Genomic DNA, 21,612 nt, shown 5'->3' with positions numbered 1-21,612 from the left:
GCCTATAAAATCTTCCCTACTTCCAACTATATCACTACGAAAGACATCCAGACTAACAAAGAATGGAATGAGCCTATAGCCACCTTCTCAAGTTCCAACAAGCCACTTTTGTCAATGCCATGTGCTCTAAGTAATCATTGAGGACTAACAATATGTAACCCTTGTCATTGACACTTTTGTACTAGCTATTGTACATAAATGTACAAATGTCATAATTCAAAAGGCTACAAATCACATGCATATTCAACTCTTTACCAGCAGTGTATCATACCCAATGAATACTTCTATTGTTATCTTGAACTCCATCTGTCCCTCACTAACAGTGTATGTTGGAAACCTGAAAAGTGATATCACAGTTAAGAAGGAAAAAATTTGCACAGATATTCATGACAGCAACACGTTTGAACCACTCCACACTAATGAAACCTATGGTAACATTCTGTACTAAACTAAGGGAAAGTTTTGGGTGCCTTTCTTAAACATACTGTATAGAAAAAAACTTTCAAGAAATAGAAAGGAGTACTAAGACAAGGGAGCTCGTACAAAACTGAAGCACTACTAGTGTTCTTGTTTTAGCTTATATTAAGAAACATAATTTAGGTGGTTGGTTGCACATCGAGCTACAGCAGTTGGGAGCTGGCTAGTACATAGTGGTCTCTCGGCAGCATGCACAGCTTGTGACCATCTTGTGGAGAGTCAGCGTCACTGTCTTTGGGACTGTCCTTTGGCGCATCAGGTTTGGCTTCGTGTTCTTCGGCTGATGCCAGCTCTTTCTACAGCACGGCAGTACACTTGGGGGGCAGCTGCTTGGTCCTCTTTCACGGGCCCGGCACTTCAGTTTGAGCTATCCTCCAGGAGCAGGATGATTGTGATGCAGGGGAGTCCACCTCCACTCCAGCCTGCTAACAGAGCTTACTCCATAGGAGTGGTGCAGTGGGAGAGAGGAGTGTTGGGAGCTCATCTGTGGCCTGACACTCTGGTTCATCTGGCGGGCCCGTTGCTTCCGCATCTTTGAGGCTTGCCTTGTACCACCAGCAGAGACAGTTCGGGATCTTTGGCTAGAGCTGATCCATACTCTCAAAGGACAGTTCGAGAGACTCCAGGGCAGCTCCGACTGCATGCAGGAGCGTAGAGAGGCTTTCCTTCGACTCTAGCACCTTGGGCCTTTCTTTACCATGGTCCAGGGTGTGCTCAGATGGCATTACTGTCCACCTATGTGGCTTTTCCCTCCTACCTCTTGAATTAGCCTCATTGTACATATGCTCTGTTTTCATTGGGAGAGTCTCCCCCTCGGGATTATTGTAGCCCTCTCCTGTAGAGGTGGTTGTAGCCCTATGGGCAGTTTCATTAACTAATAGAAGGATCTTTTTCTCGGAAAAAAAAAAGAAACATAATTTAGTTGTTCAAAGCATATTGCCTCACAATACAAGCATGGTACAATACAATGTGACATAGTTACTACATACTCGCTCTCTGCTAAAGAAAAGGGTTACTTTTTGGGATTCACATCAAATAACCCCCCCCCCCCCCCCCCAAAAAAAAAAAAAAAGGCTGCGCTCATAGTCTACCACTGCCCTCCACCTCTGCTTTCTCTCCTGCACGGCCCTCACTTGCACCACATTTTGTCTTGAACTTTGTCGCTCACAATCTCATCGAATTCTTCCACACACACACACACACACACAAAGGGGAAACCTCAAAGCAAGGAAAACCCACCAAGCAGAAAAGATACAAAAAGTGGAGCAGCATGGGGCTCCAAGGGCTAAAAATAGTCAAAATAAATCCTATAGGCATCAAGAGTGATGTCCCCAGCATCATAGGCAAAATGCAACGCTGCCTGACCCAGCGAAAATTTGAAGTAGGGATCCTGGTCAACAACAATGCCTCGAAACATCAAGGAGTTGTGATGGTGCCAAATGGTCCACAAAACCCAAAATCTGACCCACACAAAAAAGACTGTAAACTGAGACTGTAGAGACAGAAACTCCCCAAAAAGCCAAAACCGTTTGTGGAAAGTAGCAGAGGGAAAACGCAACCGAAGAGCAGACGACACCTACCGAATGAACAATTGGGAGCAGCGATAGCCCCACATTAAGTGCGGCACAGTCTCCTCAGCATCATGACATCTAAGACAATGAGAAGGCGCAATATGCCGAGAATGCAACAAGCTACCAACAGGTAAAACTCCCACCAAGCAATGCCACAAGAAAATACGTTCCTTCAAAAGTAGATAATTTTGCTAGATACTAGCCAAGGTTCGCCTCCACCACAAGGCTGATTTGGAGAGGGACCACAGTTGATTACCATGCCGCACAATCCATACATCAAATTGTAATAAAGCATAAACATTGGCAGCAGAAATGCAGTCCAGCCTCTAGTCAGCAAGCTTCCAATCAGAAAAATGTGAGTCCACATTCAAAGGAGGAACAATGGAAAAATCAGCAAGCATCCTCTGAATCTCCCGCCAGAGAGAAGAGTAATGGTGCCCCAAGCGAAATTGAGATGCAGAGTCGGGAAATAAAAGCACATGTCGAGTATCACCACGACCTGATGCACCTGGCATATTCCTTTTTGCGAAAGAAAATAGGCCTAGCGAGGAGATCACTGAGCCAAAGTCGAGGAGAAAGCCTTGCTCCAATGGAAACTCTCCGATCGAAGGGAATTGCCAAGAAAGTGTTGGCGACCATGCCATTGCACATGCGAGGTGACAACCCTCTAGTCCACAATGAGAGAAGAAGTAAAGGGCATCCTGGAATGTGTCCTTGAAGCTGCCCAAAAATAACCTCTCAATATGTTGGCTGCCAATGACCAAATGATGGCATAACAATATGCTCACACGTGTGACACCATAAGTGTCTAGGGCTGCTGCTATTGCACCAAGATTGGTGTTCAAAGCCCAAATCAAATGCCAATGACCAAATGATGGCATAACAATATGCTCACACGTGTGACACCATAAGTGTCTAGGGCTGCTGCTATTGCACCAAGATTGGTGTTCAAAGCCCAAATCAAATGGGGCGTAAATAGAAAGGGAGGAAGGAGATGAAGCAAAAAATAAAGATAAAAAAGAAAAAATACCAAGGGGCACTAGCGACATCGCTAGAGCACTCCTCTCTCAAGCCAGCACCCCCCCAAGTGAAAAAAGTGGAAAGCAGCTAGAGAAGATAAAAAACAAGTCGGCTACCCCTTCCAAAATTGCCAATTTGGGATGCCAGATGGACCAATTAAAGGGCGGTTTCTAAAGTTGAAGGTACCCTAATACAAAAGGCATTTTTTCAATCAAATATGGAGCTTTTTGGTGCCGTTTGAAGCCTGCAAAATGGAGCTTCTTGACAGAGGAGTGTGCTTGTCAACCCCTTTTGTATTTTGTCACTTTCTTCAGTCATTGTTGACTCCTCCTCTAAAATGGTTGAAGAGTCACTACTAGAAAACTCATCCCTAGAGGTTTCTAGATCCATGTTGCGTTGCCGACCTGTCTTTATGTCATAAAGTATTGGCTTCCCTTTTGCATCCTTCATCTGGATTATGCGAGTGTCCCAGTCTTGCTTAGCTCTCATAGCCATAAGCCAAGGCCTTCCTAGAGTAATAGGATAGCCCTCCCCCATGTGTGGCATAACAAAGATGTCCACATCCACCTCAGTGTTGAACACCTTTACCCTAACTGCATTTATGACACCAACACATTGAACTTTTACATTATTTGCCATTTTGGCTCGGCATGGTGCCGGCCTACTCACCTCTAAACCCAAACGGTGCATCATTTTTTCACTCATGACGCATATTTGTGCACCACCATCGATGTAGATATTTGAGATGTGTTGCCCTTTGATGTGAGCATCCATCATTGGTAGTATGTCATCTAGATTCCTCCCAGAAATAGCCCCAGCTATCTTTGGCTTCGGTCGTCTTGTGCTAACCATCTTTTTCCATTCTCTTCACCCTAGGTGCTAGGTGGAGTAACTAGGGCGAGGTGATTTTTGGGCCCTGCGCGGAAACATCTTGAACCAAATCATATGGTTTAGAACATTCACCCAAAGAGAAATCTACAATGTCTTCCCCTTTAATTTTCATCTTTTCTTCCTTTAGGGAAGATTCACCATGCCTAGCGCGCTTTACCCCCATGGTATCTACTCCTTTAACCTTGATCTTACCTTTCGCCACTCCCTTGATATCCTCCTCCACTTTCTTCTTTCCCTTACCTTCAAGACTAATGATAATTACTGTCTAGTTGCCACCTAGTGGTGGGGGTAAGGGTGGAATGAGAGGTTGTGGTGGTGGTGGTGGATGTGGTTGAGAGGGTGGTTGTAGGATTTTAACGGGTGGTGCTTGTTGTGGTGCCCTCGGTAGTGGTCTTGCTCTCGGTGGTGAAATCTAGTTTTGTCTGGCTCCTCTGTTGAAATTCTGTCTCCTTGGTGTGGGCAATAATACATGCCATGGCCATCTTCCCATAATTGTAGCAGTGGTATTCTTGGTTCTACCTTCGTTGTCCTCTCACTTGATCTTGATTGCGGTTGTGTGCATGCCCTTGTTGCACCAAATGCACGGATAGATTCTCCAACTGAGTAGTAATGCGGCTCAACAGGTCTTGCTGCTTTGCTAATGCCTCTCATGGTTTGGTTCTTTGAGTGGCTGTTGCAGTTACAAAGGTTAGTCGGACTCGGCTTGATTGCTATGACTCGTTGACTCTTGGTTGCATGCGCAGCTTCTTGTCTTTAAGACGGGCTACTTCCAATGCCAACTCATATGTTGCAGGGAATCGCCCCTTCACCTTCTCTTTAAGCGACGACCACAGGCCAGCAATGAAACGGTCTTTCTTCAAGAAATTAGGCGCTCCTTCATCTTCCTCCAGTGAGGAAACCCATCGCTCCCACAAATCCACAAACTTGGATTCGTAAGTGGCATACTCTAGCAGACCTCCCATCTTTAACTCTGTCAGCAACTGCCATAACGTTTATGAGTTTGTGCCTCCATCAAACCTCTTCACGAATACAGCACGTAGTAAGTCCCATACATCCTTGGTAGCTTGGGGCAAAGCATTGTACCAAGACTTGGCCTCTACTTTCATCAGTAGAGGAAAGATTTGTAGCCGTGAAGCGTCATCATCCTTGTTGGAAACCACACAAGCGATATCAAAGTTATCCAAAAAATCGGTAGTGATGTCTTCTCCCTTCTTGCCACTGAATGTGGGAAAAGAGACACTTGCCATGGTAGTAAATCATTGAGTAGACAATTACAAACGTTTTTTTTCTTTTTTGGAATGACTTAGTGATTCATAAAGGTTTATACATAGGTGGAAAACTTGAGCAAGAGCTAAGAAGAGCAAAAGGCTAGAATAGAATAAAGATGCTTACATCAAAAGAGTGGGAATAATCGAGAATGGGTAGGATGATGGGACGTAGGATCTAAGGTTTTCGTCAAGCATCTCTGGTCCAAACAAGAAAACAATCTTTTGCTAGTAGTATATCTTCCTATCAATGTACACATTTACATGCATGTGTTGCAAGAAACGAAAAGGAAAAACTTCTAGCCTATTGTGATTATCCATGTTGGGTGTAGGACAGGGATTTGAGCACTAGAGTTGCATACCTTAAGTGTTCACAAGGTGACACCTTCACCATAAGCCTCTACCTCTTGTTGAAGCCCACATAATCCTCCATATTGGGTTCAAAAATTGACTCGGTGAAAAGAGTCTACCTCAATCGGCTTTCCATTTTGCATGCGGCGGCGACGCTTGGGTGGTCGTACTTGACTTGAACTCTCTAGACATAGAGAGAGCGTAGGCCCACTTGCTTCCACCAAATGCTTTAGGCTTTGTGGCTTGGACTTTGTGGTTGATGTAATTGACGACTCTTCTCTGACCGTTGGAGAGAAAACACTTGGTGCTACACAAAATCTGACTGATGTGAGAGTGTTGATGCGGTTCTCAAAAGCAAAACTCACCATTCTTTCTTCACCTCCTCTGTCGGCACTCATTGACAGAATGCTTTGGTTGAGAGCTGTGTAACAAACTTGGACACTCCAAGTCAAGATTGTACAGCGACACAGCAGAGATTCACTTCAAAACGGTTCACAATTCGCACCTGATCCGACACGGCCCGGCGGAGTTCCGTGCCTAGAGATATTGGCCCCAAAGACTTGCGCCCCTTTCGGTATTTCTTTTTGTATTAATCTGTGTTCAAATTACAAGAGAGTGGGAGGGTTCTCACTCTCAGACTCTGCGTCCAGATGATCTGAAGTTACAAGGGATGCCCAAAAGCAGAGCCCCAAAAGCAGTAATCCAAAAGCTTCTAAAAATAAAGCAATGATCTGTACAAAAACCAGCCAGTGCTAAAAAAGCAGCCTCCGTAATTTGCGGAGATCCGTACGCTGCCACGTCAGCCTCTCAACATAAAAAGCGCCGGAAAATGCGAAAGTCCGTACGGTATGCCACGTCAGCATGTCAACGGTTTTTCCGGGACTATCAGCCACGTGTCATGCCGGCCAATCGGGGTGTCCGTGCCCCACTCGGTGAGTGTGTCCAGAGCCATGCCATGTCACCCGTTTGTGACATACCCCCCTCTTGAAAGCATTGTAATCGATGAAGTCCCACTAAACAGTGTCAAAGGCCTTTTCAATATCAACTTGCATAACCAGCACATCCCGTTGAGTGTACTTAGCATACTCCATGTCAATCATAACATTAGTCAGACTGTCCATAATCTGGCTACGAGGAATGAAACCATATTGAGCCTCATGGAGTCTTGCAAAAGGATGGTCCTTAATGCGGTGCGCCAGCATCTTAGCCAATAGCTTGTAAACTACCGGCATCAAAGTAATCGGACGCCAGTGAGAGAATTGCTCGCAAAGCGCTTGTCTAGGCAAAAATTTGAGTAAACCTTCTTTCCAAGATAGTGGCAAATCCTGTTTCTCCCATGCTACATTTATCATGAAAACAAATGGTTGTTCAAGAGCCTCCCAGAAGGAGAGGAAAAATTCAACAGTAAGCCTATCCCAACCGGGAGACCGCCAACGGCCCAAAGCAAGCAACGCACTATGCAATTCTGAGGCAGTGAACGGGTTCTCAAGAGTCAAGACAACATGCATCTTGCGAGGATATGATCGGGTGAACAAAGGAAAGCATCAATCGACATGCATGTCAAGCAACCGAAGATGCCTGAGAAGAAGTAGCAAACACCTGTCGATAATGCAAAACCATCGCATCGACAAGGTCTTGTTTTGAAGAAGTCCAAACACCTGAGGAAAGCATAACCCGCTTGACTGCTTGTGAGACCCTTGTATGATGCAAATGCTTAAAGAATTGCTTCGAAGCACAGTCTTTATCAATGAAAGATTGTTGACAGGCACGCGTCTGCCATTTAGCAAGTTTTCACTTGTCATTATGCTGAATACACACACAAGCTTCTCACAACTCCGACATCTCAGAGTTAGACAAAGGCCGCAAATCAGCCAACACTTCCAGCCGTTGACAAGCTTGCTTCGCATCCTTGACATCTCCTCGAGTGCACTACATGTCATGCGTGCCATAGTCATAAATAACACTTTGCACCCAAAGCGATACCAAGCAGCATCAAGATCAAGATGCATGTCCGGCAGGTGCCTGACCATTCCAAGCTTTTCGGGCCTCTTCAAAGTCTTCATATAGACAAATTTTGATTTCAGAAGCACTCTACGAGACATTGTCCATGGCTTTACGACACTTGAAAACACACAGGAACTCTGACATGCAGTACGGACCACAACCAAAAACCAAAACAAAAGACTTTGTTTGTATTTTTGTTTTACTTTATCTATTTACAGAGTCCTCATAAATATATACATCTCCCATAGAGGACATACATCTTGCAAAATAAAACCCCTGTAAAACTGTATACTATCACGGGCTGCAAACTGCCAGGCGCTGTTGATGCAGCAGGTCGCACAGAGGGCTGACAATGGGCGAGCAGGCTCAGGGCAGAGAGGGCGGAACACCTACAAGGCTTGGGGCACTCGCGCAGAGCAGCTGGGAGAGTGGCGAGTAGACAGGGGCAAACCTCAGCTCTGGCGCGCTGCACAGAGGACGTGCAGGCAGAATTGCGCGACAGAGTGCTCGGCAGGGTTCGCGACCACACTCTCTCTCACACACACACACACGCTCAACACCCCACACACACACACACACACACACACATGTTACACTCAAACACAACACCACACACACTTTTTTATAAATCTTTGCGATTAATTTACAAGTGGGAAACCTCAAGACGAGGAAAACCCACAGAAGGATCATATACAAGGGGAAGAGCACAAAATTGTTCGGCTGCACAATATGGCTAGAAGCATTCATAGGAAAGCTAATGTATCTCTGCATACCAGCTGATACACGGCGAAGGAAACAATCGCTCCTTCAGAGGCAGATGGCTTTTCCACAGGGTAGAGAGAAGCTTCGTCCACCAGATATCAGATTTGCACATGTGCCAAAGGACATTACAATGATCAGCAGCAGTAGAAGAAGAGTGTAAACTCTACTAGGAGAAATATCACGAAAAGCCGTTTCCCGAAGATTCCAATCAAACATGCGAATACCATCAGACAAAGGTGTAATGGGCAAGAAATTAAGCAATATGTGTTGAAGCTCTCTCCAAAACTGTCGGTAATGCATGCCCAATCCGAAACGGCGAGCGGCGAAAGGAAACTCAAAAGTGTATATAGCCACATCGACCACATCGTCAACCACACGAATGCCATGACAAGAGAAAGTAAGCTTGGCGAGGCGAGCGGTCGACCAAAGTAAGAGAGAATGTCCAACTCCAGTGAAGACTCTCCAGTTTTGTCGCGCAAGTGCAGGCAGCAGCATAGCTTTCCTGGCAAGAACATGGCTGTGAAACCGGCCTGTTCAATCCAAAAAGGGCGGTAGACTTTACTTCAAACCTTGATTTAGCTTTCACCCATTATTAGTCGTCTATTTTACCTGTACTTTCAAGACACAACAAAGGGGAGAGGGATACAGGCTGCTAGATTGCACCTGTATGAGTAGACGGAAACCAGATTGGCCCCTAACTTAGGCGCCCCTTTCGGTATTTCTTTATTGTTCAAAAGAGGGAATAAACGTTGTGGTTCCCTACAAGCTGCCCCGCACAAACTCGGCTGAATTTCCACTGTTCCAGCCCGATTTCGGCAGCATAACTGTACTAGGACACTTCACAGTCAGTATTCCCACGCATTGAATGACTTTCCCGACGCATACGGGCACTTTGCAAAACCTGGCGAGAATCTGCAGCACGCTGAATTCTCTGTTTTCAGCCCTGAAAATGCGCCAGATCACCTGTACAGCGGTCCCCTTGCGTCCCCGAACCTCCTGGGGGTATTAGGGTCCGTTTAGGGCCAAAACCCTAAACCTGCAAAAATACACAGCAGGCTGTAATTTGCTGTTTCGAGCTCCGTTTCGCGTGCCGGATGCATCCGTAGCAAGTCCTCGAGCTCCCGCACCTGTAGGGCTACTTGCCCTTTGAATCGGACGAGATTTCTGGCGTGAAACCTCTTCGAATTCACCTGTACCTGCAGGGGGATTAGCCACTAGCTAATCCAGTACCTGTGCAAGAGGCTCTTGCCTCGGCAATCGCGCATGAACCCACACAACTGTACATTGGTCAAATGAAGAGCCCACTAGAGGGGCATAACATACTGCCAAAGGGGAGAGGGAGGGCAGTGCGTAGCGTGCAGGGCATCACTCCTGGCACCGCACTGTACATAGGAGGGAAAGCAAGCACTCCATAGCTCTTAACCTGTGACAGGAACTTGCAGAATGAGCCTCCCAACTATAAATCACGTTTTTGCCTTCTCTATAAGTAGTAAACTGGCCTCAGAGTGCCAAGTGTCACTCATTTGTGCATTTTCCCGCTTTAGACCCTCGGGTCTAAAAATATCTCACCTGCAGTCTCTGTTGACTTGGCCACAGAGTAACAAAATGATCCCCATGTCAAACTGCACGTAATGACGCGAAGACATTTTCAGGTCCCAAAATAGCAGTTCCCTAAATTTTAGGAGATGCTTCCATTGTACCAGTCTAGGTCATCCGACCCTCTTTGTACACTGTGGCCACATCCAGAACTGAAATGTAGCCTCTGTAGCAAAGGATTCCACTTTGGCTAGTCAATGACCCCACTTGGCTAACCATAGTCCTTGTCCAACCTTAGTGCTCTCTTGCCCTCAGGCCTGGACTCCCTCTGGACAGTTCCACACTAGCTATGCAATGCAGGGCAGTTAGATTTCCCGAGGGGTGTTTCCAAAAAGTGAAAGTAAATAGATAATAAGAAAGAAATCAACAAAAAGGATAGATAGTAGTCACACGCTGGTGACATACCCCCCTCTTGAAATCTCAAACGTCCTCGTTTGCATCTATGTCGTTCATGCTCCTAGTCAACACTGATGTATTCAACACCTGTTGACACATGTACGACACATACATGCTCATTGTCAACCCTGGTGTATTCAACACCTCGTCGACTCATGTATTGCTTGCGTGTGAACCCTGTCCCAATGACATAGTGGTAGCTTCGCACTCTGCCATTGCTTTGAGTCACTAACTTTCCAATGACAAAATGGTAGCTGCACATTTTGCCACTGTCTTATAGTACACGTTGGATCCCGTAACACTTTCGAGCATACCCAAACCGACAGTTTAAGAATGCAGTTACACATGTACTCTTGAATAGAAGCAATCACTGTATCCTTGACAAACTGACAAGAAATACTCACTTCTATAGCACTAACCAAACTTTTGGACATTCCATAAGAGCAATTGCCAAACTGACAATCTGTAGAGCTCTAACATTCATGTAACAGGTATTTCATTTGAGCTCACTTTAAATACCATGTACATCATTTGTTCCAGAAGCCATTGTCACACTGACAATCCATGTAGCTTTGAAACTCAAGGGGTCAAGGTAGGTTGCAAATCGAAGGCTTCCAGGTAAAGTGATAACACAGTTGGTGACTCTGCAAGTTCACCTTCTTCCATCCACTTAGCATCCATTGGTGGATAGTTTCTGAACTTTACCAAGTAACGCCTAGCAACCTTGCCTTTCACTTTCCTTTCTTTGTGTGCCAAAATCTGTTCCGGGACCAAGATCTCGTCAAGTTCCTCGACTTCCGGCTGATCTTCAGCTGGCATATCTTCTGGCACATCACCCACATAGGGTCTGAGAAGACTCACATGAAACGCATTGTGAATCTTCCAACTGTCATGTAATTTCAGCCTATATGCAACATCACTAATTATGTCGCACACTTGAAAAGGCCCATAGTAACGCATGCTGATCTTTGGAAACAGTCTTTCCTTGCCCTTCATCTTCTTTAACCTTGCCTTTTCAAAGCGTAAAAGCACCCAATCACCAAGTGAATATACCACTTCACGACGGTGACGATCAGCTGCTTTCTTTTGCTTTGCCTGAGTCCTTTCTAAGGCCACTTTGACCTTCTTGTACATTTCATCCATGTCCTGAACATACTTATCTGCTTCAAATATCTTGTCCTTTGTATGCAGTATGGGAGGAACTTTCTTGCCACCTTCAACTATCTCAAAGGGTGCCTTGCCAGTTGATGAATGCACTGTATTATTGTATGCATACTCCACCAATGGCAAATACTGCTCCCACTTTTTTTTATGCTCTGACACATAACACTTCAGCAGATCTAGGACAGTAGAATTTGCCTCTTCTGACTGCCCATCTGTTTGAGGATGAAATGACGAAGAGAATTTAAGCGTGGTGCCCATATTCTCAAACAAGCCTCTCCAGAACAAACTTGTCATGCGTGGATCACGGTCGCTAACAATCGACTATGGCATGCCATGATACTTGAAAATATTGCTCATAAACAAGCGTGCCATCTGATCTGGCTTTATCTTCTTCCTGACAGGAATAAAATGAGCCTGTTTGCTGAATCTGCAAATAATGGTCCAAATACCATCGTTTCCTGTCTGCGTTCTCGGAAGCTCAAAGATAAAATCCATAGCAATACTTTCCCATGGTTTATCTGGAATAGGTAGTGGTTGCAATAACCCTGGTGCCTTTTGCCTGTCAAACTTGACCTTTTGGCATATTAGGCATTCTCGCACAAAGGCATCCACATCCCTTCTCAATGTAGGCCAATAGAAGAATGTCTCAACCGCTTTAACTGTAGTATCAATACCACGATGCCTTGCATACGGTGGGACATGACTCTCTTCCATAACTCTGCGTCGCAATGGCTTTGTGACACACAATCTGCCATGCATCATCATGAACCCGTCTTTAAGAAGATAGTGTTCATGACGTTGTCCATCCATTAGTTGCTCGAAGACCCTTGCAAAATCTTCATCATTTGCATACTGTTCTCTCATATCATCAAGTTCATGATGATAAGGAATTGACACAGCTGAAATTTGTGGCTTCCTTGACAAGGCATCAGCCACAACGTTCTTCTTGCCTTCCACATGCACAATCTGAAAATGGAACATGGACAAGATATTTGCCCATCGCATATGCTTCTCAGATAACTTTGTCTGTGTCAAGAAGTATCGCAAGGTCTGATGGTCCGTTTGGACAACGAAATCTGCACCTAGCAGGTAGTGTTTCCAACTTAAGAGCGCATGAATCACAGCCAGTACTCTTTCTCATAGACCTGCATGGTCATCTCTGGCCCTTGCAAAATTCTGCTCTCATAGGCTACTACCCTGCCATCTTGCATTAGCACTGCACCAATGCTACTACCGCAGGCATCACACTGGACCACACATGACTTCCTAAGATCTGGCAACACAATGACTGGATCTGAAGTCATCTTTTCCTTTAAGAGATTAAAAGCTGAAATCTCTTTCTGTGTCCATCTAAAGGTGACTGCCTTCTTTTGAAGAGCAATCTCAGCGAAATTTCGGATAAACCTTCTGTAATAGGAGCATAGTCCCAAAAAGCTTCGGACATCATGCACCGTCTTCAAATTTGGCCATGACTTGATCGCTTCAACTTTTGCAGGATCCATTCTGACACCATCCTTTGAGACAATGTGTCCCAGAAAGTGAATCTCTTCCAGAAAGAACTCACTTTTCTTTGCATTGATGAGCAACCTATGACTGCGTAGCTCTTTGAACACAATGGCCAAGTGATGCCAATGCTCCTCTTCAATCTTTGAGTAGACTATCATGTCATCAAAGAATGTACCAACAAACTGCTGGTGTGCACGGAAAATTCTGTCCATCATCCTATTGAACGTAGCAGGAGCATTTGTGAGACCAAAGGGCATCACTAAAAATTCGTAAAGGCCAAACGTCGTTCTAAAAGCAGTCTTGTGCACATCCTCTGATCTAATGCGGATCTGATGGTACCCACTCTTTAGATCTATCCTGCTAAATATAGCTGCTCCTTCTAATTTGTCCATAATATCATCAATTCTAGGTATAGGGAACCTATTCTTGATGGTATTCTTGTTCAGTGCACGGTAGTCGATGCACATACGCCATGAGCCATCCTTTTTCTGCACCAACAACACTGGAGAACAGAATGGAGATGAACTGGGCTGAATCAGTCCCTTTTCTAACAACTCCTGTACTTGGCCCATTATCTCTTTCTGCTGAGCCGCACTAACCCTGTACGGAGGCTTATTTGGTGGGCTACTGCCTGGCACCAAATCTATCGCATGGTCCTCGGGTCTCTTTGGCGGTAATTGAGACGGTAATGAATCGGAAAAACAGTCACTATACTGTTGTAAAAACATTGACCTTTCTTTATCTAGCACAGATAAATTTGATTCATCACAATCTGACACTTCTCGTGCAAAAACCAAGTACGCAGAAAGATGCTTTTTCATTACAGAAGTAATAGCAGAAGCTGATACAGTAGGAATAGACTCCCCTTTAAGCTTTACATCCAGAATGTGAGTCTTTCCCCTGCTGTGTACAGTGATCTTTTTGTTGTAGGCATCCAAGATTCCCTGTACACGAAACAACCAAGGAATACCTAACAACACATCACATCCGTCCAGTGGCATGATATAAAATTCTTCAGCATCTACATAGGACTAGAGATGTAGACGCAACTTTCCAATGATGGGTGTCACAGCCTCTGTATGGCCAGGACATGCCAAACCTGCCTCTGCTGTATACCCCATCTCTTCAGGTCTGATTCCCAACTTTGAAGCCAATTCTGGGGAAATAAAGTTGGCTTTGGCACCTGGATCAAAGAAGATAAGCACTGTTTGATCCCTGACCTTTCCCCGTGCTCTGCAAAGCTTACTTGCATCTGAATTTGGCTTGTCGTCCACCATATCTGGCACTAGACCAGCCATGGGCTTCTTTCCTTTCCTGTCCTCCTTGTCTTCAGAATCAGCTGGCCTTTTCTTTGTAGGACAGTTGTAAGCAATGTGGCCAGGCTGCTCACATATAAAGCATTTATTCTCTGTCCTCAGGACCTTCTTTTGCTCTTCTGACTCGCGAGGAAAACGTCTTTTCCATTTCTTTGGTGGTCCTTTTTCTGATTCAGCCGTAGCTTTGTCTTTCCCTATGTTGGCTGACTCCGGAATCCCTTTAGGAGCCTCATTGGGAACGTGCTTCTTGGCTGAATTTTTCTTGCCTGATCCTGCCTTGACGCCAGTGTTAAATTCACAATCTTCTCCCTTGAGCAAACCATTGCCAGTGTTTGCTACCTCGATGAGCTGCGTCAAAGTAGTGACTTTTGTCTTCGTGCAGTATTTTCTCAATCCTTTGGGTAGGCCACAACAGTATTTTTCAATCTGTTCTGTCAATGGCACAAACCTATAGGAAGTTACTGGAAGTAGAGCTTTCCAAAACTTCCGATTGTAATCATCCAGATTTCTGCAAGTGGCAGCATTTAGCTGGTGCCATTCTGTCATGACATCTGCTTCAAAGTCATCAGATAACCATGCTGCTGCAAAAATCTGCTTGAAGTAAATCCATGTGGACGGAGCTTGCCCTTGAAGCAATAAAGTTGTCCACCATTGTCCCGCATTCCCTGTCAAGAAAGTGGCTGCCTTGCGGACCTTTGAAGCCTCTGTAAAGTTTCCCCCTGCATAGGCCTTGTCAAACTGCTGGAGGAATGAGAAAGCCTTCTTCCTGTCATCAAACCCTGTAAAGGTCGTGAAAGTCACACCTTTGCCACCTTCTTTGTACGGAGTTGGCCTCTCCAACGGCGTTAAATTGTCATATGGAAGTGACTGAAACATGGGAACACTATTAGGGTTCATCTATGTTCCTTGGCCGCTATTAACTTGACCTGGAAACGCCATATTTGGCTGCTGATTTGTAATTCTAGCCATACCAAAATTTGCCTGTGGCATCCCAAATTGGCCGTGAGTGCTTTGAAAACTTGGTAGCATACCCGTGACACCATACATGGGGTTAGGCATCATCGTTTGAGCACCCCCAAACACTGTTCCTGGCGTGTAAAACTGATTTCCAGGTGCATGACCAGCCATGCTCTGGAATACCGATCCACCTCCAAAATAGCCAGGGTGTACTGAAGGTGGTGGGAAGACCTGTTGCATAGCCTGTAGGTTGCTTCCCTGCCCATTAGAACCAGCTATGGGCTGCTGAAAGGTGGCGGGCTGAACTGGTACAGCTTGAAAAACTGGCATCTCAGCCACCTGTTCTTGCACCTTAGGCACAGGTTGTGGAGACTCCATGTTCTCCGTCAAGTGTACAGGTGTTTCCATTGACTGTGCGGTATGAATCACCTGTGCTCGAGCCTTAACAGGCTTTTCAATATGATCCAATGACCCAACTTGCTGAGACGGAACAGGAGGTTGCAGAAGGGCTAAAAACCTCGGATTCTGCATTACTTGTGTGAACATAGCCACAGCAGTAGCCAACTGGGTCCTGAATATATCGTCATCTGTCTGTGGTTGTCTTGAGGACTCACCCACTTCATGTGTCTGTTGACCCTGTGAAGAGGAAACCTCTTTAGTCACATCATCTGGTCTGTCAGCCATAATTGCAATTCCCTGTGTCTGGTCTATGATCCCCTATGTCTTCAAGCCCAAAACTGACCAAGGCTCACTTCTATGGGAAAAAGTGATTTAATCCCGTCGATGGAACCATGAAACCGGCCTGTTCAATCCAAAAAGGGCGGTAGACTTTACTTCAAACCTTGATTTAGCTTTCACCCATTATTAGTCGTCTATTTTACCTGTACTTTCAAGACACAACAAAGGGGAGAGGGATACAGGCTGCTAGATTGCACCTGTATGAGTAGACGGACACCAGATTGGCCCTTAACTTAGGCGCCCCTTTCGGTATTTCTTTATTGTTCAAAAGAGGGAATAAACGCTGTGGTTCCCTACAAGCTGCCCCGCACAAACTCGGCTGAATTTCCACTGTTCCAGCCCGATCTCGGCAGCATAACTGTACTAGGACACTTCACAGTCAGTATTCCCACGCATTGAATGACTTTCCCGACGCATACGGGCACTTTGCAAAACCTGGCGAGAATCTGCAGCACGCTGAATTCTCTGTTTTCAGCCCTGAAAATGCGCCAGATCACATGTACAGCGGTCCCCTTGCGTCCCCGAACCTCCTGGGGGTATTAGGGTCCGTTTAGGGCCAAAACCCTAAACCTGCAAAAATACACAGCAGGCTGTAATTTGCTGTTTCGGGCTCCGTTTCGCGTGCCGGTCGCATCCGTAGCAAGTCCTCGAGCTCCCGCACCTGTAGGGCTACTTGCCCTTTGAATCGGACAAGATTTCTGGCGTGAAACCTCTCCGAATTCACCTGTACCTGCAGGGGGATTAGCCACTAGCTAATCCAGTACCTGTGCAAGAGGCTCTTGCCTCGGCAATCGCGCATGAACCCACACAACTGTACATTGGTCAAATGAAGAGCCCACTAGTGGGGCATAACATACTGCCAAAGGGGAGAGAGAGGGCAGTGCGTAGCGTACAGGGCATCACTCCTGGCACCGCACTGTACATAGGAGGGAAAGCAAGCACTCCATAGCTCTTAACCTGTGACAGGAACTTGCAGAATGAGCCTCCCAACTATAAATCACGTTTTTGCCTTCTCTATAAGTAGTAAACTGGCCTCAGAGTGCCAAGTGTCACTCATTTGTGCATTTTCCCGCTCTAGACCCTCGGGTCTAAAAATATCTCACCTGCAGCCTCTGTTGACTTGGCCACAGAGTAACAAAATGATCCCCATGTCAAACTGCACGTAATGACGCTAAGACATTTTCAGGTCCCAAAATAGCAGTTCCCTAAATTTTAGGAGATGCTTCCATTGTACCAGTCTAGGTCATCCGACCCTCTTTGTACACTGTGGCCACATCCAGAACTGAAATGTAGCCTCTGTAGCAAAGGATTCCACTTTGGCTAGTCAATGACCCCACTTGGCTAACCATAGTCCTTGTCCAACCTTAGTGCTCTCTTGCCCTCAGGCCTGGACTCCCTCTGGACAGTTCCACACTAGCTATGCAATGCAGGGCAGTTAGATTTCCCGAGGGGTGTTTCCAAAAAGTGAAAGTAAATAGATAATAAGAAAGAAATCAACAAAAAGGATAGATAGTAGTCACACGCTGGTGACAGCCTGTGCAAGTCCAAAGATATTAAGAGCACCAAGTCGTTTAGGAGTGCAATTCTCCATCGACATCAGACGTAAGCCTTTCTTGTGAGCATGAGTCCGCCATAGATGAGACAAAATAGCTGACATAAGAGTATCAAGACAATGACGAGACCAATGTATCAGTGGCAAAAAGAACTGAATATATTCCACAAGGATACTCTGAACGATCCGCACACGAGCATGCATTGACCAAGTGGATAACTTTTTTTTTTTGCCCGAGAACAAGATCCTTCTATTAGTTAATGAAACTGCCCATAGGGCTACAACCACCTCTACTAGAGAGGGCTACAACAATAATAAGGGGAGACTCTCCCAATGAAAAAACAGCATATGTACAATGAGGCTAAATCAGAAGATGGGAGGAGGGAAAAGCCACACAAGTGAACAGTAGTGCCATCTGAGCACACTCTGGACCATGCTGAAGAAAGGCCCAGGGCGCCAGAGTCGAAGGAAAGCCTCTCTATGCTCCCGCATGCGGTCGGAGCAGCCTTGGAGTCTCTTGAACTGTCCCTTGAGAATATGGATTAGCTCTAGCCAAAGATCTCGAACTGTTCTGCTGGTGGTACAAGGCGAGCCTCAAAGATGCTAAAGCAGCGGGCCCGCCAGATCAACCAGAGTGTCATGCCGCAGACGAGCTCCCAACACTCCTCTCTCTTATTGCACCACTCCTGTGGAGTCAGCTCTGTAGCAGGCTGGAGTGTAGGTCGACCCCCCTGCATCACTATCATCCTGTTGGTGGAGGATACCTCAAACTATAGTGCCGGGTCCGTGAGAGTGGACCAAGCAGCTGCCCCCCAAGTGTATTGCATTGTTGTGGAAAGAGCAAGCATCAGCCGAAGGACACGAAGCCAAACCTGCTTTGCCATGGGATAGTCCCACAGACAATGCCGCTGACTCTCCACAGGATGGTCACAAGCTGCGCATGCTACTAAGAGACTACTATGTACAAGCCAGTATGTGACGAGCCTCTCTCCGTGCTGCCAGTTTGTGACGTCCCAGTCAAACAGTGTACTGAAAGAAAGGGACACCTTGATGGTCGGCTGAAGCGAAAGGGTCCCTCCAAAATCACTCTCCATGATCCCACTGCACTCGTGCCAATGGACAACTCTCCCAAGCACACAGCCTTCAGTGGCTAGTCTCAAGAGCTTCTGGGTCACAATCTATGACAAAAGTCCTCTCACAGATGCCCACAGCTCGGATCCTCTAAAAACAGCACTCTGCCACTTGCGGGGCCTCTACTGAAACTCAGTGTAAACGACCCTCACCATATAGCTCAAAAAACAGGGAGGGTACAATCTCTGAGCAATCCCGAACTGCAATGAGGACCTCCAGTCTCATGAAGGCCCCCATCCATCTGGGCGTTGCTAACTCGAGAGGTGTGAGCCACTCAGCTGGTACTGCCTTTGTGATGTCTTGACACATGCTCTGCACCCCTCTCATGCCCTGTAGCTGGATGCTCTGAAGCTCCTCTGAGAAGCCTAAGAACTGTAGCCAGTCACCTAAAGTGCCTGCTGGATTCTCTGCCCTAGGACCCCAAGAAACATGAGGCCTACTACCAACCAAGTGGCCTTTCTGAGTGCTAACCATGGGGTTCCAAACAAGGGGCTGTCTCAGGCGCTCCTCCGTGCAAGTAGGCTGGTGCTGCTCTAGGCCTCTCCGCAGCTTCTCCCAAGAGCGGAGCAAACTCGCAACAAAACGGTCCTCCTATCTCCTGCTCAAGCCAACTCTGCGCATCTCTGTGAAAATCCAGCTGGTCGAAGGTCTCCAAGGGACTCCAGAGCCTGAGGCACTCTAGTAACTTCTAGTAATGCAATCTGACATTCAAACGTTGCATAACCCGATCCATTATTTGAGAGTGAGTGACGTTCCATCCTATTGGATACCCCAATTGCCTGCTAATTACATTCGGAGAAACAATCTCACCTAGCCACAATACACTATGCCAATCGCAAGAACGAAGTGGCAGAAGCTTCAATTTACAAAAGTTGACCTTAAGACCAGCCTCAATGCCAAACAATTCCAAAGCTTCCATAATCACTTGTACATCACCCTACTAATTACAAGGCATAAACAACAAGTCATCGCAAAGGCCTGGTCAATAAAAGTATGAGCCAAGGGTAACTACAAACCATGCAGACGCTCAACAGAGCTCAGGTGATCAAGATACATCGTGACTGGCAATAACATACAACATAGCACTGCGGAGGCAACCTTGCCTAACCGAACAGCCGAGAGGCCAAGATTCCGTTAATTCACCTTCTAGGATTCCTAAAGGCATACTACAAGCATGCAACACCACACACACACACACACTTTTTTTTTTTGTAAATCCTATTGATTTTATTTACAAGAGGGAGACCTCAAAACGAGGAAAACGCTCACAAGAGAAGGGATACAAACAGCGGAGCACTATGAGTCACCAAGGGCCAGAAATAGTCAAAGTAAACCCTATGGGCTTCAGGAGTAATGTCCCCAGCATCATAAGCAAAATGCAGCGCTTGACCAAGCGACGGTTTGAAATAGGGAAACAGGACAACATGAGTGCCTTGAAACCTTAAAAGGTTGCGATGGTGCCAAATAGCCCATAGAACCCAAAATCTGACCCAACCAAAAAAAATCGTAAACTGAGATTGTGGAGACTGAAGCATCCCAAGAAGCCAAAACCGTCAATGACAAGAGCCGGAAGGAAAACGGTGCATGCTTGCTATTCCTGGATCCAATAGCAGGCAACCACTATGCATACCCAAAAGTATCCATCCGTATTGAATCTGCTTTTGAAGATCCCTAGAATCTCCTGGATCAAATACCATTGAGAGTACATAGCACTTGTGAGCCCCACAATACACTAGAGCTTCACCTGAAGCATAGTGCAACATCCACATCCCATTTGTCAACTTTAGCTCATTACCAGCAAGCATCAAAGTATAGTGACTCCCTTTGACTGGCAGCCAGATATCACTGACAGCTCTCCAAGGCGCTTCGGAGTGCAAAGTTTCTCCATTGCTAACAAACGGATGCCTTTTTTATGAGAACTAGTGCTCCACAAGTGAGATACAATACTCGACAGGATACACACACTTTTTTTTTTTGTAGATCGATTTGATTAATTTACTAGTGGGAAACCTCGAAGCGAGGAAAGCACACCGAAAGGGTCATATACAAGGGGAAGAACACAAAACTCAGCTGTACAGAGTAGCTAGAAACATTCATAGGAAAGCTGATGTATCTCTACGGTGATATCACCAACTTCCAAAGCAAACTGTAACGGTTGCCCAAGAGAAAGCTTGAAGAGTGGGAATGGGTTTGCATGAGTACGAAGGAACATGTACGCATTACGCTGACGCCACAAGGTTAAATAAGCCAACTATCTGACCCGCATAAAGAAGACCGCGAAATGTTGTAGTGTCGCTGAGAAAATGCCAAATGCCCGGAACCTTTTCTAGAAGACGACCCCAAGAAAACGGAGCCGCATGCACGTGATACACCGCAAGGAAGTCTCTGGTAATGGAGAAACCGCACAACAAGTGGCAAATATCCTCTTCTGCAGCTGAGCAACGGACGCAAGAAGAGGGGCGAATATAACGCGCCCTAAGAAAAGTGCCGACTGCGAGCACTCCAAGCAGACAGCGCCAAAGAAACAATCGCTCCTTCAAAGTCAAATGGCTTTTCCACAAGGCAAAGAGAAGCTTCCTCCACCAGAGATCAGATTTGTGCATGTGCCAAAGGGCATTCAATGATCAGCAAGCCATGATTGTGGTAGAAGAAGAGCATAAATTCGATAGACAGAAATATCTCGAAAGGCGTTTCCCAAAGATCCCAATCAGACATGGGATCACCATCAGGAAAAGGTGAAACAGGCAAAAAGTCAAGCAACATGCTTTCAAGTTCTCTACAAAACTGATGGTAATGCATGCCCAATCCAAAACGGCGAGCGGCGAAGGGAAACTCAAAAGTATATCCGGTCTCATCGATTACATCCTCAACCACACGAATGCCACGACCAGAGAGAAAGTAAGCGTGGCGAGGGG

General features: G+C 46.0%; 1 protein-coding gene across 10 annotated transcripts in view; it reads right to left on the bottom strand.

The window, feature by feature from the left end:
- LOC147426866 (protein HAPLESS 2-like) overlaps positions 1 to 21,612 on the bottom strand; it is a 265,821-nt gene that overhangs the window by 190,471 nt on the left and 53,738 nt on the right. For all 10 annotated transcript variants that reach the window (XR_015186200.1, XM_086498602.1, XM_086498608.1 and 7 more), the window contains one exon: positions 256 to 337. Coding sequence is in view for 9 of the 10 variants with exons in the window: in XM_086498602.1 (XP_086354728.1) it covers positions 256 to 337 (82 nt within the window). In the remaining variant the exon portion in view is untranslated. The remainder of the gene's footprint in view (positions 1 to 255; positions 338 to 21,612) is intronic.

This window comes from Adiantum capillus-veneris, chromosome 24 (genome assembly GCF_014529385.1).
Source record: "Adiantum capillus-veneris isolate H3 chromosome 24, ASM1452938v2, whole genome shotgun sequence".
NCBI lineage: Eukaryota > Viridiplantae > Streptophyta > Polypodiopsida > Polypodiales > Pteridaceae > Adiantum > Adiantum capillus-veneris.
This window is presented reverse-complemented; position numbering and strand designations above follow the sequence as displayed.